Source organism: Antennarius striatus, chromosome 5, assembly GCF_040054535.1.
Source record: "Antennarius striatus isolate MH-2024 chromosome 5, ASM4005453v1, whole genome shotgun sequence".
Classification (NCBI taxonomy): domain Eukaryota; kingdom Metazoa; phylum Chordata; class Actinopteri; order Lophiiformes; family Antennariidae; genus Antennarius; species Antennarius striatus.
The window spans coordinates 11,186,883-11,209,255 of NC_090780.1; the positions used below are offsets into that span (position 1 = coordinate 11,186,883).

General features: G+C 40.6%; 1 protein-coding gene across 2 annotated transcripts in view; it reads right to left on the minus strand.

Annotated features, from left to right (window-relative positions):
* LOC137594812 (SLIT-ROBO Rho GTPase-activating protein 3-like) overlaps positions 1-22,373 on the minus strand; it is a 34,367-nt gene that overhangs the window by 4,323 nt on the left and 7,671 nt on the right. Inside the window, exons 3-19 of one of the 2 annotated variants that reach the window (XM_068314353.1) lie at positions 19,168-19,330; positions 15,915-15,977; positions 10,575-10,766; positions 10,154-10,282; positions 9,852-10,073; positions 9,644-9,745; positions 7,930-8,127; positions 7,760-7,844; positions 6,357-6,384; positions 4,708-4,738; positions 4,322-4,382; positions 3,518-3,595; positions 3,050-3,184; positions 2,857-2,962; positions 2,552-2,779; positions 2,015-2,088; positions 1,721-1,901 (exon numbers count right to left, since the gene is read on the minus strand). In XM_068314353.1, coding sequence (XP_068170454.1) covers positions 1,721-1,901; positions 2,015-2,088; positions 2,552-2,779; positions 2,857-2,962; positions 3,050-3,184; positions 3,518-3,595; positions 4,322-4,382; positions 4,708-4,738; positions 6,357-6,384; positions 7,760-7,844; positions 7,930-8,127; positions 9,644-9,745; positions 9,852-10,073; positions 10,154-10,282; positions 10,575-10,766; positions 15,915-15,977; positions 19,168-19,330 — 2,076 coding nt within the window. Of the gene's footprint in view, positions 1-1,720; positions 1,902-2,014; positions 2,089-2,551; positions 2,780-2,856; positions 2,963-3,049; positions 3,185-3,517; positions 3,596-4,321; positions 4,383-4,707; positions 4,739-5,436; positions 5,540-6,356; positions 6,385-7,759; positions 7,845-7,929; positions 8,128-9,643; positions 9,746-9,851; positions 10,074-10,153; positions 10,283-10,574; positions 10,767-15,914; positions 15,978-19,167; positions 19,331-22,373 lie in introns of both variants that reach the window. The other variant, XM_068314352.1, reaches the window with a different exon arrangement.

The window sequence follows — 22,373 nt, forward strand, 5'->3', positions numbered from 1 at the left end:
TGACTACAGGCAATAGGCAGGATACACCGCATACGAGATGCCAGCTCATTGCAGGGCCACAAGATTTACAGACAACCATTCACGCTCACGCTCACACTTATGGACAATGTGGAGTGATCCATACACTGTTTTTGGTGTTGGGAGGAAGCTGGAGAACCTGGACAGAAATTAATTTGCAAGGTATTTTCTGCAAACAATAAAATCAAATAACTTCAGCTCATTAGTTAACGGTTTGGAAATTGTATAACTATAAAACGATTGAGACCAGGCTCTACGGTGCACTGGCATCGCTCTCGGGGTGTACCCTGTCTCACACCCTCTAGGATGGGCTCGACGAGCCCTGCGACCCGTGTTAGCGGGAGAAGCGAGTATTGAAGATGAATGAATGAATGATTTAGAATGCTTTTAGCGTTTCACTAATTCACATTGTTGCTGCCCCCCTCATGTGAGCAGTTAGTGTGAACGCTTGCAGCGGTTTCTGGAGATGGAAGTCAGTGCTGCGTTGTAAGTGGCTAATAGATGGTGTCTTAATCCTCCTCCTCTGTTCAGAGATAGTTTCTCCAGTTTGAAAAAAAAAAAGGCTTCTTTACCTCCTCTCCCCAACCCCCTGTCTTCACTGGCTATATGCCCAGAAACCACAGCAACTGTTCACACCTGGGTGCAGCTCACCATCACAGTTCACAGGAGGGTGGGCGGGAAAACGACTCCCTTATGAATGGTTACGACTCTTAATGAGACATACCATTCATAACAGGAGTATCTGGACTCTACCAGTCAGTTAGACTGGTAGATCCAAGAATCCTCTTGGATGCAAGGTAAAATGTCTTCAGCCAAACTAAAGCAAGTCCAGTTTTGTTACATCCCGATTCAGAGCGATGGTGTATTGTACTTGTGTTTGTGTGTTCTGTCCGTCTGTTAATCCACCAAGTATCTTTGCAACCGTTGATGATAGAAAGATGAAATAAAAAGCAGATTACTCGGGAAGCAAAGGGGATGAAAGTGAGATGATGACATTGACCTTGAGAAAACTAGGTCAGGGTCAATTTTAAACTTTTGTACACTTAGGAACCGGATAAGATAGACGAGGGAGAAGGCCAGTATAAGACCATAGATTAAAGCTAGTGATTTGATCTATGAAAGTAGGTCAGAGCACTAGCTTTGATCTTTGACCAATGAAAGTAGGTCAGGGTAAAATTTTGAATTCAAGGGTGTCGCGGGATGTCTGTGACTCCCTTGGTTCTAGTTTTGTTTTTGTGTTTTTGGCCCCTCTGAATATATTGAATGTACATTTTAAAGTATTTTTCATTAAATATATTGACTTATTTTTAAGTCTGTATTTTTTTTTTTCTTATTAATCATTTCACTCTGAATTGATTACAAATGTCATTTTCGGGTCTCAGCTTCATATGGGATCCCCCCCATCATTGTTTCAACATTAGTAGTTCAGCTGAAAAACTATTTTCCTGTTGCCATCCCTGCACTGAAGACTTCTTTTGTTTTTAATCACAGCCGGATTTGTCAAGAAAACAAAAAAAAGCACAATGAACTAGCATTCATTTATAATGAAAGTTTTATAGTGGCCAAGTTTTTAAAAACACACAACAATTTGTGACGGTGGAAAGAAAATAATTCATTTCATTAAATACAAAAGATACATAAGGATGTTGTTTTAAACAACTCTTTGATACAAGTGAGATGCTTTTTTAAGACTCTTACTCACATGTCCTGCACCACAATGTACTGATGTGGAATCAATCCATCCACACCATTGTGTCGGCCCTCCCACCAGTCCTCAGAGGCTCGCAGGTAGAGCAGCAGCGATGCTCCCTTCTTGAAGGAAAGTTCCCTCGGAGTACGACCCATGTAATCAAACTTTGCAATAGCTTCAATCTGCTCCAACTCTACAAAACAATCAATCAAAAGTACAAAACAAAGAATGGTGACAAAAGGCAACGTGAGACTTCTAACTGCATCAGCTTAAAAGAACAGCTACAGATTCTGTTTGGTGGCACACCTTCATCACTAGTGTTGGGTCCGGTACCGTTGTCTACCTCATCGAGAGCACCTGGCTCGCTGTGTGGGCTTTCACTGCATGAAGGAAAAAAAATGTCACAAAAAAACAGACAGACATTTATTTTCCAAACCAGGAACTGACTGCCATTGATTCTAGTTTTCTCAATTTCTCAATTAAAGAAAACGTAATCTTAAAATTAAAACCCAAATAAAACATGAGACTCAGAATTTTTTTGAACCAAAGCATTAAATAAAGAATTAATGTAGAAAATGGATTTCACAATTTGTTAATATGTTAGTTCTATTGTTAAGTGCAGTGACCATCAATCAAACCGGAGCTGGTTTTACTGATTTCAGTTTTTTTGACATTAAGAGATGTGTCAGTATTTGAAGAAGAAAGTCATGTCTAGTGTTTGATCTCAAGGTTTACAGGTTTTTTTGTCTTTTTAAAAATTATTTTAAGCCCAACGTCTGGTAAAAGGCTGCAACAGATGAAGCTCACATTAAACAAGTGTTGTACACCTCGCCTTGCACTTACCAGTACTCTTCTGCTCCAGCCATGCATTTTTCATACACAGGTCCCTCCAGCTCATGCTGTGTCGGGAAGATGGTCTCATGGTGGATGATAATGGTCTTAATGACCTCATTAACATGCGCCTGGCAGGACACGGGGTCCTGGTCATCTGGTATTGGCATCAGAGTGGGACCAAAACAAATAGCCAAGTTGTAGGGGTCCATCATGTTCTCATCACTGTACTGAGAAAGGCTGGAGAGACAGAAGCAACAGAAGGTTTCGTCTCACCTCACAAGAGACAAAATGACATTTGCTCTCACAGGACTTACTGGTTCAGAAAGGCAAACAGGTATCTCATGACAATGATCACAGGATGCTGAAGGGACACGGTTATCTGCTGAAGGTGATGAGCTCTTTCTGCTTCTGAGTCAAGCTCTGAAATAAAAAAATACAAAGAGAGGAAGGAAATTATGGACTGAGAAAAACCTCTTCCTCGACATTTGTTTCCAGGAATTGACTTACTAGTTGTCGAAATCAGGTCAATAAAAAACTCCTTGGGGAAAAGTGGATTTTCCAGCCCTCTGAAGTAAAGCTTAAGAACTCCTGCAACCGAGTTGATGTCATGATTGGCCTGATCATCCACCAGTGGATCCTCTCCTATAAACAGACATAACAGCACATTTAATCCACTCATTAATTATTCAGTGCTATCAGTGCTCGTGCTACTTGCTACTTGCTGCTTGAAATTATATTTCAAGTAATACAAACATTAAGAGTGCAGGTATATTTGTTCATTTATTATTACCATACGATGCTGATCTTATGTATTATGCATGTAAAATGGTTTACATGGCCATTATGGGTATGTATGTTACACACAGGCTCTTTATTTTCACTTTAGAGGGCTGTGGGAGAGACTATGGCTTTTGTGGTGGTAATACGCAATTTAAAATCAATCAGGAAAAGACTGCCAAGTGCACCAGGACTAACCTCTTTCAAATGCATTCTTAATGTCGTTGACTTCGACCTGGGAGCCTGGAACTCGAAATATACCCTGCTGCTGAAGACCTGTGTGCACATAGAGTCATGAGTGTAAAATATAATAGGTATGGAAAAAGTATGATTTAACTGAATTTTCATGCTAATGAAGGATATAGCAATAGCAACACAGTGTACATATTCAGCATTTAAAGCCAAAAGCTAGGCATATACCCATACAAAGTAACAGGAAAAAAATCCAACTTTAATGTTGATTTAGGCAACATTGTGAATATGAGTTGATCAAATAATTCAAAATGGTGAGAAAGCAGACATGACACACCAGAGCAGAATGGGGCAGTAAGAAGGCCCTGTTACAGGAGTTCTAGAACTAAATACATTTTTGTACATCAATAAAATATCTGCTGACTCTCAAAAAGTCTGTCCAGATTGAAATGAAGCTTATCATAACTTCAATCAGTTAAACTATCTTCATGCTATTGCGGCCACTCATTTTCTTGTCTTCATCTCATCAGCTGATTTGATGCTTTTCCTCTTTTGTCATGAGCTCTATCAGCAAATCCTATCATTTCTTTGTTCCTTGTGTTGCTAATAGCTTTCCAACAAAGTACAATAAAGTCATCTGAAAAGTTTCATTATCACAATCTCTTTTGCAAACAGGATCCTAAGGGGGGGGGGGGGGGGGGGCAAATTCATAGTGGTCTATGCAAACTATTTTAATATATACAAAACATGTGTAGATATGGTATGAGAAAGCACAGGTTATCATGTGAAGTAAACTCAACAGGAACATACCGTACAGATTGATGTATCGGATGCAGCTCTCAACCACCACAGGTATAGGCTGCCCTGAGTCCTAGCAACAGATTCAAATGATCATTATTGAAGTACATAAGTACAGAATACTGAAATGTACGTATTCATGCCGGGTAGGTGTTAACAGCAAAAGTTCATAATGGCCAATCAATGAATTTGATAGAGTTGAGGAAGCAATGTTAGTCATTAAATATTTTAATTAACTGATGTGAGATTTACACATAAAAAAAAAAGCAGAACAAAATTATGATGCCGTCTCAGCAAACGTGTTACAGTTACTATGGTATTTTCACAAGGATGCCAAAAGGAGACAGGCAAAGAAAAAGCGGTTAGCACACTCAATACCCTGCTAGAAAAAGGAGTACCTGACTTCTGGCACGGACATTCCGTCTTCCCCTGGACAGAGAGCAGCAAACAGAGGAAGAGAGGCAACAACAACCAAACAGGTTAGTGGGAGAGACAGATTGTATGGAGAGAAAATGAAGCAGTCTGGTCTGAGAGAATAGCCAAAGCATCAGTTCCTTGTTGGAGGTGAGGCATGAAGACATGATTTGGAGAATGGAGGATTTTGGAGGAAAATGAGGCTTAATTAGTTAAGTATTTATTCAGTTTGACGGAAAACTAGAGGCTAAATTCTAGGGTTGCAATAAAGCAATTTCTATTATTCATGAACTTTTAAAGCATTTCTGGATTAAATGATTTGCTCTGTTAAAGTTGTTTGTAAAGTTCTTGTGAAGTTGTTTGTCGTCATTATGGTGACAAAATCCTATAACAACTTCCTGATGCCCAAAGTATGTGTCTGCATTGTCCCACACTGCTGGTGCATGGCAGGAATGTCTGAGGGCTGGGGCTCAGAGGGTAAAGCACCATTGAATTTACACAATCAAGCCACCTCCACAACTTGTTTGATTAGTTTTCACCTCACTCTGTCTCACCTGGAATACAAGACTGTCAAGACAAGGCAATCAGCAAGAGAGTCAGTGCACAAATGAGCCAACACTGGGTAAATGACTGGGCCAAGGCAAGTGAACCTCCAAGAACTGCTAGCGAGACAGCTGAGCTCACAGACAGGAAGAGCACAGACAGGCTGATACCTGAATGAAGGCCTCCATATCGCCGTTAAACAGCTTACGGTTAAAAATGGAGCGAGGTCTAGACTTCCGTATTCTCTGGGGTTTAGGGGGAAGAGTGGGGGGCCTGGGGAGATGGTGAGGGGGGGGGGGTGAGTGGTTGATACATTAATGATATAAATAATAATGTAACTCGTATTACTATAGCTCATAAAAGTATTTGTTTTGTTTTTTTTGTAACATTTTCTCCTAAAATAATCTCTTAACCTGCAATATCATAATTTCTAAAAATATAACAGTTTGAAAGATATGCTCATTTGCTTTCTTACACTTACACTAATAGGTGTATGGCAAATATGAAGCTACAGCCAGCAAAACACTAAGATAAGTAATTACTAACAGAAATCAAGTGCTGTTCTTACTCATCACTGCAAACTGGGCATAGCAGTTAAATATGTAACAAAAATACAAAGAAAAGTGTATGATCCTCTAACGTAAAAAAAATTACATGTGGGTTAATGAGATATGTCAGGCTAGTTGTGTTTCAGTCTTCATGGTAAGTTAAGCTAACAGGCTTCATATTTAAAATATAATCATGAGGACAGTGATCTTGTGATGAAACTCTGGCCAAGAAAACAAAAAAGTGGGATTGTCAATCTATTTGGTCAAATTTCATTTACAGAACTGAAATGTTACTGAGATTACTACAGAGACTGATAACAAAAACAATTTAACAAACATTCAGTGCATAAACATATAAAAGTCAAATAAGTGCAGTCAATTTACAGCATTAAATATCTCAATAGATATTGAATTAGGGTTAAACCCTTTGTTTGACCATAATAAAAAACTTAGAATGTGATCTCAACCTCTCAAGTTCATGGACATGGGAAGCTTATTACACATTAATGTCTACTCAACTCTGTGGTCACTGGACATCATACCTTGTAGTTCCATATTCAGCCCTCTCCCCTAAAAGTGAGAATTGCAGAGAAACAGACAAAATTAGTCCATGTTGGTTATTCAATTACAGACATTAGCTGCACGGTTGAGTGGTGGCCAACTATACAAGGCCGGCAGATGGAGGCAGAAAGGGCCGTTATGAGAAAACGGGCATCTATTCAACCAGGCTCAATGAGTAAGTAGCAGGAATGTATTTGGCTGGAAACCAGGCAGCGGTTGTTCAGTGGTCGCCCTAGAAACGGTGCAAGAGCCCCAGGAGGGGATAGCCCGAAAACACGTTCCCTAAAGTAGAAAACCTCTCTCTCTCCATTTCTCTCTCTCGATCTATATATATATATATATATATATGTACACACACACACACACACACACACACACACACACACACACACACACACACACACACACACACACACACACACACACACACACACACACACATACACACACACACAGACACACACACACACACACAGCAAATTAAGGCCTCACTTTGATCAGTCAATCACAAATGTGTGCTGGAGGATCATGTCATGCATGAAGCTGCTTTCAGCACAATCATACATTATGTCAAATTACTCCAATCCTGAAGCAGACATTTGTAGTCTGAAGACCAAACACCATGACAGGAAGTGCAATTAATTCAGTGTTAAGGTTAAGGTAAATGCATTCTAAATATGAGAAATTTATCCAAAAAATGACAATTATGGACAAAAATAGTACAGGAGTTATTATTATTTCATTATATGTTTGAAGTTCGACAGTAAACATTTTTTGTACTTGAGCTTCAAAAGTATATTTTCATGTTTACTGCCCAAAATCGAAGCTTTTTTTTATTTTTATGAAAGCAATTAAATTCCACCAAACGCTCTTATATAAACACTTGAGTTGTATCATCAACTGTGAGCTATATCCACAAGAGCCTGGAAAATGTTATGACAAAAAGACAGCTGTGTAACCACAAGCAGATGTCTGCAAGATGTTGAAGCAGCAACACATGGACAAGGGAAAATATACAACGCTATTAACACTTTTGGCTTAGGTTAGCATGCACTAAATATATAAACATTCTTTCGTGTGGTAGTCTTGAAGGAAAGTGCTTTTAATCATGAAAGGTGTATTTTTTTTAGGTTGATTTTGAACCAAAATTTGTTAAGTTGTCAAGTAAATTGCAAAACCTAGTATGTATTGAATTTCCAAAAACAGATGGTGGAATTCATGATCCTGTTGAACTGAATATATCTGGTCTTTTAACCCATCATGTATAATTTATATTTGTTGAAGAACCTATAATTGGTCGTTGACCCACTAAGTACTACAGTAATGTCAAATACCAACTATGACTGCCACTTCCAACTCCACTCATGTGTAACACAAGCCTTACCTTCTCCCAGCGTCTGCTTCAAGAGGTCATGCTTGGCCTGCAGTTTGACGATGAGATTGCTTCCATTCAAGTACTCTTTGTATTTCTGCACATGAAACAGACAGGTGACAGGATTATTTCTCATTATAAAGTGCCTTTGCATATTTACTCTCATCCGTCTGAGAACTCACAGTAAAGTAGAAGCCCTCGGTCTCCTGCTGATTGGATCGTCTTTTACTGATGCTGGCTTTGCTCATGTAGGAGTCTGAGGAGGCTGATTTGACTGACTCTGTCGATTGGCTGTGCTGAAAGGCGTCAGACACATCAAAGTCCTCCACAGTCAGCATGTCCTGAAGGGTCTGCATTGTGGCATCAAGAGTCTTCCTCACCTGACAGATACAGCAGACCAAAGCAACTGAGACTATATGTGAAATATACAACACCTAAAATTACAATATACTTTCAAACATTTTATGAAAAACAGTGAAGTGTGCAGCTACACAATAGCAGTTGCAAATGAATGACAGATGCATTTACAGTACATTTCTCTGTGTGTAAGAGTGGCCTTTGACTCTCTACATCCTGTGGAGTCCCCTAATGGAGAGACCCCACAGGTCAGCATCATTGCAAGGACGAAGTTACATATAGGGTAGTCCAGACAAATAGATATTTTTGTCGTGTGTTACAGAAGTCGGGAGGGATGGCTGCCAAATCCCAGTTTTAAACGTTAACAAGTAAGAGTGACTAGTGAACTAGACAAGGCATATTGATTCCAATTAGAGGACCTTACACATAAATCTATAAGATTCCCAACATCAGTTCTGTCCCACATAGTCGATAGACCTTACATTGTGATGACGTTAAAGTTGTTTTTAAGTGCATTTTCACAGTTGATTGATTAATTTGTTTGTTTCTTTGGTGGTTTGTCAAGAGGTAATGGTGATTAATGAGGTAAAGTACGTTTTTACAATGAGGGGGGGTATAGGTTTTTCTTGCAAGAGCACAAGTAGCCACCGGGCAAATTTTGAAACGAAATTGAGTCTTGCTATCATATCCACATTTAAATAATAAATAAATGTATCAACAATAAGGCCTTTCAAACGCCCATCTTTCTTCCAGGAATTGTTAATTGTTTTGGGATATGAGACGATTCTTTTTCTACTGAGAAAGGAACACACACAATATTCTGACAAATTTACACTGATATGAAGCTATTGCCAGCAATTAGTTTGCATTGCATAACTACTGGAAATGTCTAGTCACAAGCAAAATATAATAAAACTCCCTATTTAACCATATACATTACATTATTGCCCACAAACAATATGCATTTTTACACCACCAGGGTCTGTAAGATTTAAGAGGCTCAAATAAAAGTTCAGTATAACTTCAGGGGTTCTGTTGAGGTATTCTGATACATTTTGAAATACATTTTGTTGGATTGAAATCTGTAAAAATCTTAACACGTCTTTTGGTTTCACGTCTAAATGGTATGCTACATCCTGTTAGAAACTGCCTGCAGCAGCAAAGACACTTCTTTAAGACATCAACCTCTTCTGCTACAAATGTTGGCAATTGATCATTTCAATAAAAATACAATAAATGTCTGTTCCACTATTTTGCCATGTTCTCTGCAGAGTGTAGTAGTCACTCAACAAGTGACACACACTAATTATGCGTACATTGCATTAGTCAACAACATTAAAGGCCACTGTGGTGTGAATGACTATCCACAAAGAAATGATTCAATGACTCATTCGTATCTTTCTAAGAATAAGTATACAATCATACAGTGTCTTCTTTCGAGTAATCAGGAACTAATATTCTTTCATTTTGAGATAAAATGCTGGCATTCTCTGCCGTCAACCCTCTTGTGTTTCTTGTAACACTTGTGAGCACTCTCACCTCTTCATTTTCTATCTTCAGTGTGGCCAGGCGAGACTGCAGCTGGTGATGGCGCATCAGGAGCTCTGTCTGGACAGGCTGCTGTGCACTCACCTGACACACCTAGATTCAAGACAATTTCACAAAGAGGACTTTACACATAGCAGGAGAACTGAAATGAACAAGAAGACTGAATACCCACTTACAGCCCTGTTCTCTTGAGACTCACCTCGTCCCCCATGTGGGGTTGATAGTCAAAGCATGTTGGAGGACAGAAGATCTGGCTGTGCATATCCATAAATCTGTGCTTGTCTCCTCTGATATCCATGGAGTCTACTGCTCCCTCAAGCAAGTCCAGACCCTCATGGCGAGAAGTCTCCAGACTGTACTCTGCAGACAGGTAGGTTCTTAAGGTGCGTGCCAGGCTTGCGTGGTAACCCAAATCACAGCACTGGGGACAAGAAGTAAAACAGTATTAATGACCAAATGAAGGCCACACACATTTTAAAGGAGGCACTGAGAATAACTTACATCTATCATGTCTGAGACATCATGGATATAGTATTTGGCTACCAAGGCATTGGTAGCAGCCAGATTGAGAAGATAGTCATTGCGGGCCTTTGTGCACTTCAGTTTGTTTTCAGAGTACTTTGCTTGTCTCTAGGGATAAAGAGGAGATTTGTTACATGCTCATAGAATGCATTACTGGATCATGCAGCTGTAACTGGTCTGTCAATATATGTGATACTTTGCACAATGTAGAGATGGCCTTATTGTAGCTTTAACTACATTCTACTGAGTCATTATTGGTAATGGTAGCTTACAAGACCAATTCAAGAAAACCATTGCAAATGATTATTAGCACTTCAGTGAGGATAAAATGCTTATAATATACTTTTAAATGACTAATGCGTCATATAATATTGTATAGTCCAGTTAACCTCTAACAGACCTTCTCCTTCATTTTCTCCATCTTCTTGACAGAGCTCCGTCGATGTGGACGTTCATCATGTCCGTACCGCAGAAGACCAGAGCTAACGTCATTGGCTTTGCCAATGTGCTTCTCTTCCTGTTTCTCTGCTTCCTTTAACTTGTTCTCAGCACTGAGACTCTCAGTATGGTACATGTGGTACGTCTTCATCACCTGGAAAGACACATACCTTATGTAAAATGCTACTCAGTGGTAAGACAGTCATGTTCAAATTAGTAAATACAATAAAGGGATGGAAATATGAGGAAAATGTGTGTAAAATTACATGCGGTAATATGACCATAATATTAGACACATTTTCCTTTAACAGTTGTGGGACATGAAACAAAACTTCTAGAGCCAGAAAGGTCTAATAGCCAAAAGCCAATCCACAGATTGTGCGTATGTATCATCTTTATGCACAGTTTTAACCGAGTTGTAAAACAGCTCTATATTTCTTTTTTCAGCTTAATTTATATATAGGCAATTACCAAATTCAAGATAGAATGAGCTTAAAGCATCGCAATCAGGTATGTTTAGACTCCTTCATAAATTAATTTGTGCTACTCCAAACATTTTAAAGTCAAGGTTGATGACATGTAATCTGTTTGTTGTGAAACGATTTTCACAACCCGACACAAAGCCTGGAAGAGAGAAGGGGGCCGAACACATTAAGTAAGTAAAACATAATTAAAATATGTTTTTTAGATCACAAAGAAAACTTCATGCAACGGCAAAAAAAAAGAATCAATGCAATCAACAATCTGAAATAAAACAAGTGCTTATGAAAGAAGCTGGTATTTTGGCCAGAGTTCATAAATATTTTAATGTACAAACTGACACTTTCTAAATAGTTCACGTTTCATAAAAGCTGTTTCTAACAGGAGTGCCAGCCAGTCAGAAGACTAAATGAATATAATTATCTGCGGTGTGTAGATTTAGTATTGTGAGTTATTTGTAACTTAATGATATGGGTACTATATTAATAAATATCCATTTGACTTGATTATAACCTAATTTGAAGTGCTGCTTAACCACATTAGAAAGAAATGTCAGCTTGATACGTATTTTTATTTATTTATTTATTCATTTTATTATTGTAGTTAATGTATTGACATTAAATGCCATGGTGGCAGGGTTGGAAGGTTGGCAGGGTTTTCCTTCATTCATTCATTCATCTACTAAACCTGCTTCTTACCCTGTGGCGGGCTACGGGGTGCTGGAACCTATCCCAGCCGACTAGGGGCTTGAGACAGGGGACACTCCGATTGTGATGCCAGTGCACCGTGGAGCCACACACATACACAGGCAAACACGCACACACACTCATACCTACGGTCAATTTGAAGAAGGCCAATTAGCCTGAAGCACATGTTTTTGGAGGTGGTAGGAAGACGCAGAACCCGGAGAGAACCCACGCAGTCTGAGAACATGCAAGCTCCGTATAGAGCGGAACTCAACCCCAGACAGCGCTCTCACTGCGCCACCATGCCGCTCGTTGGCAGGGTTTTTCTTGTCGAAACAACCAACCAAGCAAGCAACCAAATTCCAGATTAGTAGTGTTACATAACTCACGACATAACACTACAAATAACATGAAACTCTTGTTTTTTACCTCCCAAATTTGGATTGCATCAGTGAGAAGTCTATAAATGTGAATGGATGCCAAATCACCAAATGCCAACATACCATTGAACAAAGTCTCATTGTCACAAGCCAAAGAACTGACCAAGGCAGATTGAATTACAGAAATCTAGACTTCATTTTATCAAAATAATTAATTTGATTAATTAATTAATTAAGTTTTTTTCCGAAATTGACTCAAAGCTGGACAAAAAGAGGGGAAACACATTTTGGCTGTATGCTTATGTTACGTAACTGAAAGCAATCCAAATGAAACAAAACCATACAGGGAGACACAGACTGGCTGACTGCCAACAGCGGAATAGTCTTGACAGGAGACCAGGTGAGATGAATCATCTGAGCAACGCTCCTCCACCAATCAGGCTCTTGAAGGGAGGGTATTACACATTATTCTCCAAGCTACCAAAAAGAAGTTCCATTTACTCGCCTGCTACGTAGTTGTGAAGGTTAATAAAGAGTCTTAAAAAAAACCTTAGCCCATGAACGCCTGTCATTATCAAGTATGCGTTTCATAGGAACTCATGTAACCCTGGAATTTAAAAAAAACAATTTTTGTTACCCTCATAGAGATGCAGGAATGTACCGGTTGTTTCACCTGTACCGCTGGAGGTGCACTGGGTGTGTCTATCTCTAACCCTAACCCTACTCACCACAGCATTCTGATGGGTAATAATACCCTAACAATACGTGTCACAACAGGTCTGTTCACTGACTTTTATTGTAACCACATTTCATCAGCTTAAGTATTGGCCTTGAGGGAATTTGAACAGATTTGTGTACATGGTGCTGTAGAGATCACATGTAAATTTTTAACAAGTGACTGAATCAACAGTGCAATTAAACAACATCTGCTCCTCCATCACTCACTCTCAAGTTCTGGTCTCCTAGCAACCCTGACTGAAAGCAATATGCAACAGAAAGTGAGATCGATCAGAAGGAGAGGAAGGAGGATACAGTGTGACAGTGAGAAACCTTCCCGGCTCTCTGCGAAACACGAAACTACTTGGTTTCCACAAAATGGCAGCATAAAATCGATGGCAAAGAGCAACAGGCTTAGAAAGACATATTTAAGTCATACTGAAGTCATAGATGATCCCTGAAACTAATTATGTCGATGTAAGCATACGACTTTCATTTATGCAAGACAATTTACATTTACATTTTCTTGTTATACAGTATGTGGAAACTGAAATAGGCATTTAATAATGTATGATAACAGACCGGAAAAAATCAATATCAGTAGAGTGGTATCTACTTTTACATGTGACAACTGCTCTCATGCAGATTATATTGTGTAAGACGATGCCACCTTTTCCCTAACATCCTTTTAAGAGGAGTCTGAGTAGTATTCAGTGTTCACTGAAATTGCACTGCAGATTAAACATAAATATTACAGATTTGCTTGTACAGTAGCTCAAGTCTACACCATATCACAGCAGCAATGACAGGCTGTCCACTCACTTCCTGCTCTTTTTATAATGACACCAAATTAGAATACCAGATAATTTTCTTCATAGTCCATCCATCCATCCATCCATCCATCCATCCATCCATCCATCTTCCACTGCTTATCTGGAGTTGGGTCGCGGGAGCAGCAGCTTCAACAGGGAGCCCCAAACTCCCCTTTCTCCGGCCACATCCACCAGCTCTGACTGGGGGATCGCAAGGCGTTCCCAGGCCAGTGTTGAGATATAATCCCTCTACTTGGTCGTGGGTCTCCCCTGAGGTCTCCTCCCAGCTGGACGTGCCAGAAACACCTCCCTAGGGAGGCGTCCCGGAGGTATCCGTACCAGATGCCCAAAGCACCTCATCTGACTCCTTTCGACACAAAGGAGCAGTGACTCTACTCTGAGCCCCTCGTAAATAGCAGCGTTTCTCACCCTATCTCTAAGGGAGACACCATTTCCGCCGCTTGTATCTGCGTATAATATTGTGTATTGTATAACAATGTACTGGAGGGAACCTGTGGAAATTCCATGATAAAACAATAATATCAGTCTTTGTTTGTTTTCTTTTTTTCTTTGCCTTCAAAAGAAAACAAATCGCTGTGTCCGACGAAGCAGTAACGGCTCCGTGTGTGAGACAGACAAATGTGAAGACAAAGGCCGCTTCGGCGTTATGGTCTGGCCATCCGGGAAGACGCCAGCTTCATGAGTTCGGTCCTGGTGAATAAAGCATCGGGGTTCCCCACAAGACAATGTGAGGTCTCTATCACAATCAAAGAATATAAACCACTAAATTTAACGAATCCAAAACGGCTCCGTAAGTGAGAGACATGGACAAATGTGAAGACCGGAGCTAACTCGGCTAGCAGCCTGAACTTCCGTGTAGACGCCGGAAGGTGATAGCGTGAGATTTTTAAATGAGTTTATTCAAATATATAGGTGGGGATAATTTTGAATCATACTCAGTTTTACAGCACCATGTGTGTAGAAGATATTTGACTACCTCTGATTGCTCACTTGCAGACAAAATTCAGAATTCCTGCTGATGATTGTGTGTAGGAAGTGTATAGGAAGTAGCCAAAGGTGGGGGTCCACACATCAATATAAGTATTTTATTAAGAAAATGGGACACTACACAGTAGAATATCTTATCTCTGTTTGAGATATGCATCATCTTTTTTACCTTCAAGGACTTAAAATGATAAACTATGTGATTTAACTAATCAGAACAGACTGATCAATAGATATGAAACCACAAGATTATCTAGGTGTGGTTCTGATTATTTGTGAAATATTTAAGATGTGTGTGTCTCTCTGCAATGAGCTGGCTACTCATCCAGGGTGTACCCAGCCTCTTGCCTGTAGCTAACTGGGCTAGGCTCCAGCATAACCTGCGACCTAGATTTTGGATAAGCATCCGAAGATAATACAATCATAATCATCAGTTCTGTTTGCCTAATAATGCTTCATAGTATTTTGGTCACACCTAGTAGGGTCTCTATTAAGCCACTTCAAAACAGGTCACTCTTTGTTTACTTTATGTTGAAGTTTACTTGCTCCATTGTAAATCATAATTGTTTCTTTTAGCATGTTAGCCGCTGAACAATAGCAGAGCAACAACACCAAAAGGAAGCCCTCTGGTGTGTTTTCTGCTGCAAACAGCAGATGATATTACAGCATGGTCATCAGCCAAATGACCAGGCATCAGCACTGAACACAGCTGCTTCATTATTCTGTATGTTTCCTCTTGTCATGTCCACATCTGCTCCCATATGGGTGTCCCAGTGATCTGTATGTACAGTACAACATACAGCAACAGACTGAGTCATAACTGTGTGCATACATATAAATATAAAATATTACAGCAGCCCATGTTTGCTGTGAGTCAGTGCACCACAGCAGCACAGACTGCTGAGTCTGCTTGTAGCAAAGCCAGGGGCAAGAACACTCTCCCCTTCAAACTTATGCTGATATTCCCAGTGCATGGGAGAATGCAAATCATCTCCTTTCACAACCTAAAGAAAAGTAACCGGTTAGAGGGTGTATTGCTGATAAGGCATATCTGCCATGTGTAATGTCAGGCCAGCTGCTGCACAGATCACAGGTTCAGGTCTCATATTACAAAATGATAGGACAGGGGCAACTAACAGAGGTAGAAAGGCAAAAACTGGCAGGGTAATACAGACAGAAAAACCGGACAATGATATGTGTAGTTAAGGGTCACAACACTCACCGTGTAGAGCTCATTGGTGACTTTCACCAACTCCTCATGCATCTGCACTCCAATGTCTTTGCTCTGTAAAGGAGACAAACAGTTGATTACACCAGCGACTCATTGAACAAGACAAAAGCAGGCAAGTATCAAAACATGTCAGTCTAAAAACTAGGTTGATTTTGTTTGTGAGGTGTTGAAACGATGTCACTACTCTGCACCAAAGAAGATATAAACAATGCTCTAGGTGCACATACAAACTAAATAGGCCAAGGTAATAAGTGCAGATTATTTCCCCAAGAGTTGTGTGACTGTTCCAACTCAGTTATGAGACTCAGAGCTTGTATTTGTCTCATGAGTGTTGGAGGAGGAAAGTAACCACTGAAGAGTGACGGGAAATCCTGTTGAGGGAATATCTGGAGACACAAAGCCCAATAAATCCTGTTTTTTAGTCATCTTTCAGGGCTCACTTGTCACCGCGGCAACCATTGCATTTTGCATGACACAAATCAAATTGTAGCACTTTCAGTAAATTTAACTTTGACTCAACAAGCAACTAGAGTTAGCTTACTTATCTGCATGTGTAATTCATTAGCTGTAACACTGCACTGCAGCTGAACAGGATGCCACAGCATAAGAGGATTATTGTGTTGCAGGATTTTACGACAATTTCAGCCATTTCTTGCAGAGGGAGTGTTTCTGGGGTCATTATTATCCTTGTGGTGACCGCAAGCTGCCCCATTCTCATTAAGTCTCCAATCACGATAGATCAGAGTCACTTCGAGGACATAAATTACAACCGAGTCCAGCCATTGTCAGACGTTACAGGTTTAAGATCCCGAGGGCAAATTGTTCATCACAGGTTCAAAAACACTAATAATCTCAGACGCCATCCATCATGCACATGCCTTCAGAGATGCGGGCATCCCTCCATCCATCTTCAACCGCTTATCCGGGGGCTGGTCATGGGGGCAACAGTCTCAAGAGGGATGCCCATACTTCCCTCACCCCGGACACCTCCTGCAGCTCCCCCGGGGGGATCCCAAGGTGTTTCCAGGCAAGTCAAAAGACATAGTCCCTCCATCCCTCCAGCTTGTCCTAGCTCTTCCCTGAGGTCTCTTTCAGTAGGCATCCGGAACAAATGCCCGAGCCACCTCAGCTGGCTCCGCTCGAGGCGGAGGAGCAGCGGATCTACTCCTGTGGGATCATCGACCTCTGGCCTAGGGTGTCCTGGTGCCATGTACACGTAGACATCCCTGTGTTTGAACAAGGTGTTTGTTATGGACAAACTGTGACTAGCACAGAAGTCCAATAACAGAACACCACTTGTGTTCAGATCAGAGAGGTTGTTCATCCCAATCACCCCTTTCCAGGTCTCACTGTCATTGCCCACGTGAGCATTGAAATCCCCAAGGAAAACAATGGAGTCCTCAGTCAGCACTATTCAGTACCCCTCCCAGGGACTCCAAGAAGGCTGGGTATTCTACAGTGCTGTTTGGTGCGAAAGGCCAAAACAATAGTGAGACACTTGTCCCCAACCAGAAGGCGCTGTGACGCGACGCTCTCATTCACCAGGGTGAACTTCAACATATGAGGGCTGAGCTGTGGGACTATAAGCAAGCCCACACCAGCCCGCCGCCTCTGACATTGGACAACAACAGAAAAGTGGAGAGTCCAGCCCCTCTCAAGGGTTTGGGTTCCAGAGCCCAATCTGTGGGTGGAGGTGAGTCCGACTACATCTGGTCGGTACCTCTCAACCTACCTCACAAGCTCTGGCTCCTTTCCCCCCAGCCAGGTGACAATCCATGTCCCTAGAGCTAGACTCTTTGTCTGGGGATTGAGTCGTCGAGCCCCATGCTGACGACTCAATCCACACTGCACCCGTCCTTGGCGGGTGGTGAATCCACCGAAGGTTGGGCCCACGTTGTCCTTTCGGGTTGAGCCCGGCCGGGCCCTGTGGGCTGAGGCCCGGCCATCATGCGCTCGCATACGAGCCCCAACCCTGGGTCTGGCTCCCTGACAACATAGCTCCTGGTATCATTTTGGCACTCAAACTCCCCCACCAAGCTCTTGGGGAGAGATGCGGGCATGTGAAGAGGAAAAAGAATGTCACACAAACATGTTCTATGATGTTTGATTTGGAATAAAAGAAACAGCAAGAACCCAGTCAGATGATGCTTGTTCTAGTGTGCATACATTTGCAAAAATAAATGACAAATGACAATGATACTTACTATACAAACAGTCCGAAATATTAGTTCAGAATCAATAGTATATAAGAGACAGACATGTTCATATCTTTAACAATTTTGTCAAAACCTTTTCAGCCTGAAGGCTAACAGACACAATCTTCACACACATAAACACACTGTGTCCACTCTGTGGTGTGATAGAGCAACATGTTATTACCCATTGTATTACAGTAAAAATACTGTAATGTTCGTCACAGAGGGTTAAATGTTTAAATAGTATCCTTTAGGTGCTGAGGTAGTTCTGACACATGTCAAGTTCACTGGGTCAAATACTTTGGAGTTCATTTAAGTAAATCACATGTAAATTGTGAGAAATCTACAATAAATTCAAAACATTCAACTTCCTGCTGGGTTTAGGTTGTGGCACCAAGAGGCTTATTGCAGATCTTTTTCTAACTTCTTTCTACTTCATAAATCAAGCTACATGTGCAAATTTCTAATCAAAGGCCATTACAAATAATTTTTCTGCACTTATTTTTTAAAAGTAAATCTATCAGAGCATTAGAGTAGTATTAAAAAGTTCCATAAAAAAACCAACAACATTCTGATATTCTACATTTACTTCATGGTGCAGACTATCATCTAACTGTCTCTAACTTAATGAGAGTCCTGTTTCCCAAAATGTGAAATGAGTGACTGTCAAAAATAAGATCAGTGATCTGAAAAAGGGTAAGGACTGAACACGAGATTTACCCTGACCTCAACCCTAAATCAATTTTAATTTTACTGTACAGATTTACATGTCATGTTCTACTGTCAACCTTGAACCTAACCTTGGGATCACTGGACTGTTACTAGTGCAGATCACTGGTCAATGACATTCTGAATCTGAACATATGATCTACTCCTGAATAACATCCTTACACTCAGTGTTCTGATACATAAAATTTCCACATACAGATTTCTACTGGTGTGGCATTATGCCTCCAGCTGTGGGAATCAGTCATGCCATTTGATCAGGTCTGTGTATGTTAGTAATTCTCAGGATTGTATGCTCTCATCCATTCAATTCCAATGCTGACCTTTTTGAAAAGTCTGATGACATCCTCGCCCACGTGTGCCAGACGGACAATGACGTTGTTGTTGTAGATGTCACTGAGAGTGGCGTGATCTCTGCTCTCCCGCCTGGTCTGCTCCAAGACCAAATACCAGCAGTTCACGGTGGACACGAGATTCTGGTCCTTTCTGAATCAGATAAGGAAAGACAGGGTTCACCAACACAACACTGCAGACCAATTGTTGCACGATTACTTCAACTCTTAACAACAACAAAAATTGATTGGCCTCTTGTCAGTGTGATCAAACATAGACCAATGGATCCTTGAATGACAATATTTTTTGGACTAATAAGCTTTTCATGAAGTCATACAATGACTGATAAAGGATGTAAATGACCAGTCTGTCCTCTGCAGTACAGACAGTCGGTTTAATAATTCAGCTTCATCGTAACATTATTAAAAAATCAATGCCAGAGTTTTTAGCATATTTATATCAGACAACGAAACAAGAATAAAGTAAATGAACATATTCAATTGCTATTTCAGGTGCCTCAGGATTACATTGTGGGTCCTCCATAGCAACATGGTGACTGTATAAATATATGGTATTGACATTACTCCTGGTAGTATCTATAGATATCAATAGGTTACAGCATTTTTAATTTTGAAAGTAGTTCAAATTGAGTTCAAATTGCAAGCGCTATTTTTTCTCTCAAACATCAGTTTTGAAGATCACATTTTAAAAAAGAAGCAGTCTCGTCTTGTTTCCTGTCAACTGCCTCAAAGAGTTAATCATTCTTTTCCCGGAAGATATTTTTTCATCCATTCGTTTACTTTTTGAAGTGATGCTCATTCTGACCTGCAGCTGATGCCAACTTCTGTGTTCTAATAAAGAAAGGAGATCAAAAAAGCCCCAATATAGATCAAGAATCCAAAACAATGTTGAAATTAACTGGCCACCGTTGAGTTGGATCTGAAACGTTTGAAGACATCGACTAGATCTGCTCATAGATACATTTTTTAGTTATGTTCAGGGTCTGAATGACACACAATGAAATTTAAGTAATATTATGTTGTATATTCCTCATGCATCACAATGCTTAGTACTGACTATGGCTGTCAATCTCTTGTAATTAAATAATGTTCAAAAACTTGGACAAACTTAGTAGATAGAACAGAACAGCAGTCTGGAAAGTTGTGTGTCGGCATGTACTATAGTTGTACTTGTGATCTAAAGGTAATCCAGTGTGGGTGCATCAGCATCTTTCATCCTTTAACACTTTGATATTAAGATCAAGCTTTCCCTATTGGCTCTCCTTCTAAGCAGAGCTTGTGTTTGATCCGTAACACGGAATGCCAGAGACCTGCCTGTAAATCTTTGGCTGTTGCTGCTCTTGAATAAGGATGAGAAGCATTCAGTGCACAAAAAACTTGATGTATGAGCATTCAGGGACTAACACAGGAGCTTTTCCACCAGATAGTATTTCACGACAAAGTCTCTTAATCAAGAAGTAAATTACACCACACAGCTGAAGGAGCGTGATCTGACAATACAAAGACATAATATGTCTTTTACAGATTGTGAAACATTCTGGATATAAATTGCCTTCTCAAAAGAAGAACATAATCATGGTATTTTATGATCAGTTTCACCTCACCCAGTCTGTCACAGAAAGTTGTGAAAATGTCTGTTGACTGTCTACTGATACCCTTTGTTAAATCTGACATCAGAAATGGATGTCTGAGGGGATAATGGATGAGTAAGAAAGGAACTGGTCACTGATTGTATGTTAGAAAAGACTGAATTGAACTAGATCGAGCTGAGTCAACTCTGAAACGTCATTGGAAGACTGTGTGGGATTATTAATGATACAAACTCAGTCCTTCCATTGTAGTCTGTGAATCTAGGCTTTCAAAGAGACAAGATGATGATCATTCAATGTGACGGGAGAGAATCTGGGACAGCAGGGTGTAGAGGGAAGTCATGCAATGTGAGTCTATTGCAGAGGTCTCCCTCTGAGGGAACGCTCCATTTGTCAATGTCCCGGTGACGGGAGCTCTCCGCCGCGATTAAGCTTCATGTCCAGTTGGCTGGAGACTGAAAGAGAGATGGAAAGACCACTCTTGAATAAACCAGAGAGACTGTTACACATGACTGACTCAGCAAGGTCACATGAACGGGTGTGCAGCTACTTCTGAATCAATTGAACCATCTGCACCATAAATTACAATTATATTTCCTGCACTGCTAAAGCTGCAAAACTAAAGGATTAGGTTTGCCATTTTAGTCAACATTTAATAAGTCTGATACCAAATTGATTAAAAAAATTCTATTACATACAAATTTCTGAGAATTATTTTCATAACTGATTCAAATCATAGTAGACCCAGATTCCATATGCAGCGAGAAAAAGACCCAGAAGTCACAATAAGCCCAGGCCTCAACATGCTGCAGGCTATGTTTGTTTCATGACCACAGATCTCCCTTACACAAACATTTTAAACATTCATTCATCACTCATTCATTTTCTCAACCCGCTTCATCAGCTTGCGCAGGTCGCAAGGAGCTGGAGCCTATCCCAGGTTGTCTTAGGGTGTGAGGCAGGGAAACTCCGGCCGCGACGCCAGTGCACCGCGGAGCTACACACAGACAAAAACACACACACACACACACACACACTCATTCCTATGATCAATCTGGGACCGGCCAATTAACCTGAACCACATGTTTTTGAATGTGGGAGGAACACGGAGAACCTGGAGAGAACCGGGTAGAAACAGGGAGAACATGCAAATTCCGCACAGAGCGGGACTCAAACCCAGAACCGCCTTGCTGTAAGGCAACAGCGCCCACCACTGCGCCACCGTGCGCCACATTTTAAACAGTTTCAGTCAATTTCCTCAGACTCTTACACGCTTATGAGTATTTACATGGCAGTCTAGCGTGAAGTTTTTGGAGAATGGAAATTAAATGACAGCCACACAGAAAAACAAGGGAGGTGGTGGGGGTTGGATTGAGTCTGACCTAGTTGGGAGAAACACAGCAGCCTGAGGCCACAAGCTTCCTTAGTCTTGGCTTAATTTCAGGTCATTTCTTCTGCTTTAATCTCTCCTTTCCTCTCTGTTGCTGATCCCGCCTCTGTCTTCCTCTCCCTCTTTTTCCATATTTCTGCACTATGCTATCAGAACAAATATCTAACTGTTATTTATCAGTCAAGAAAATGTAGTAC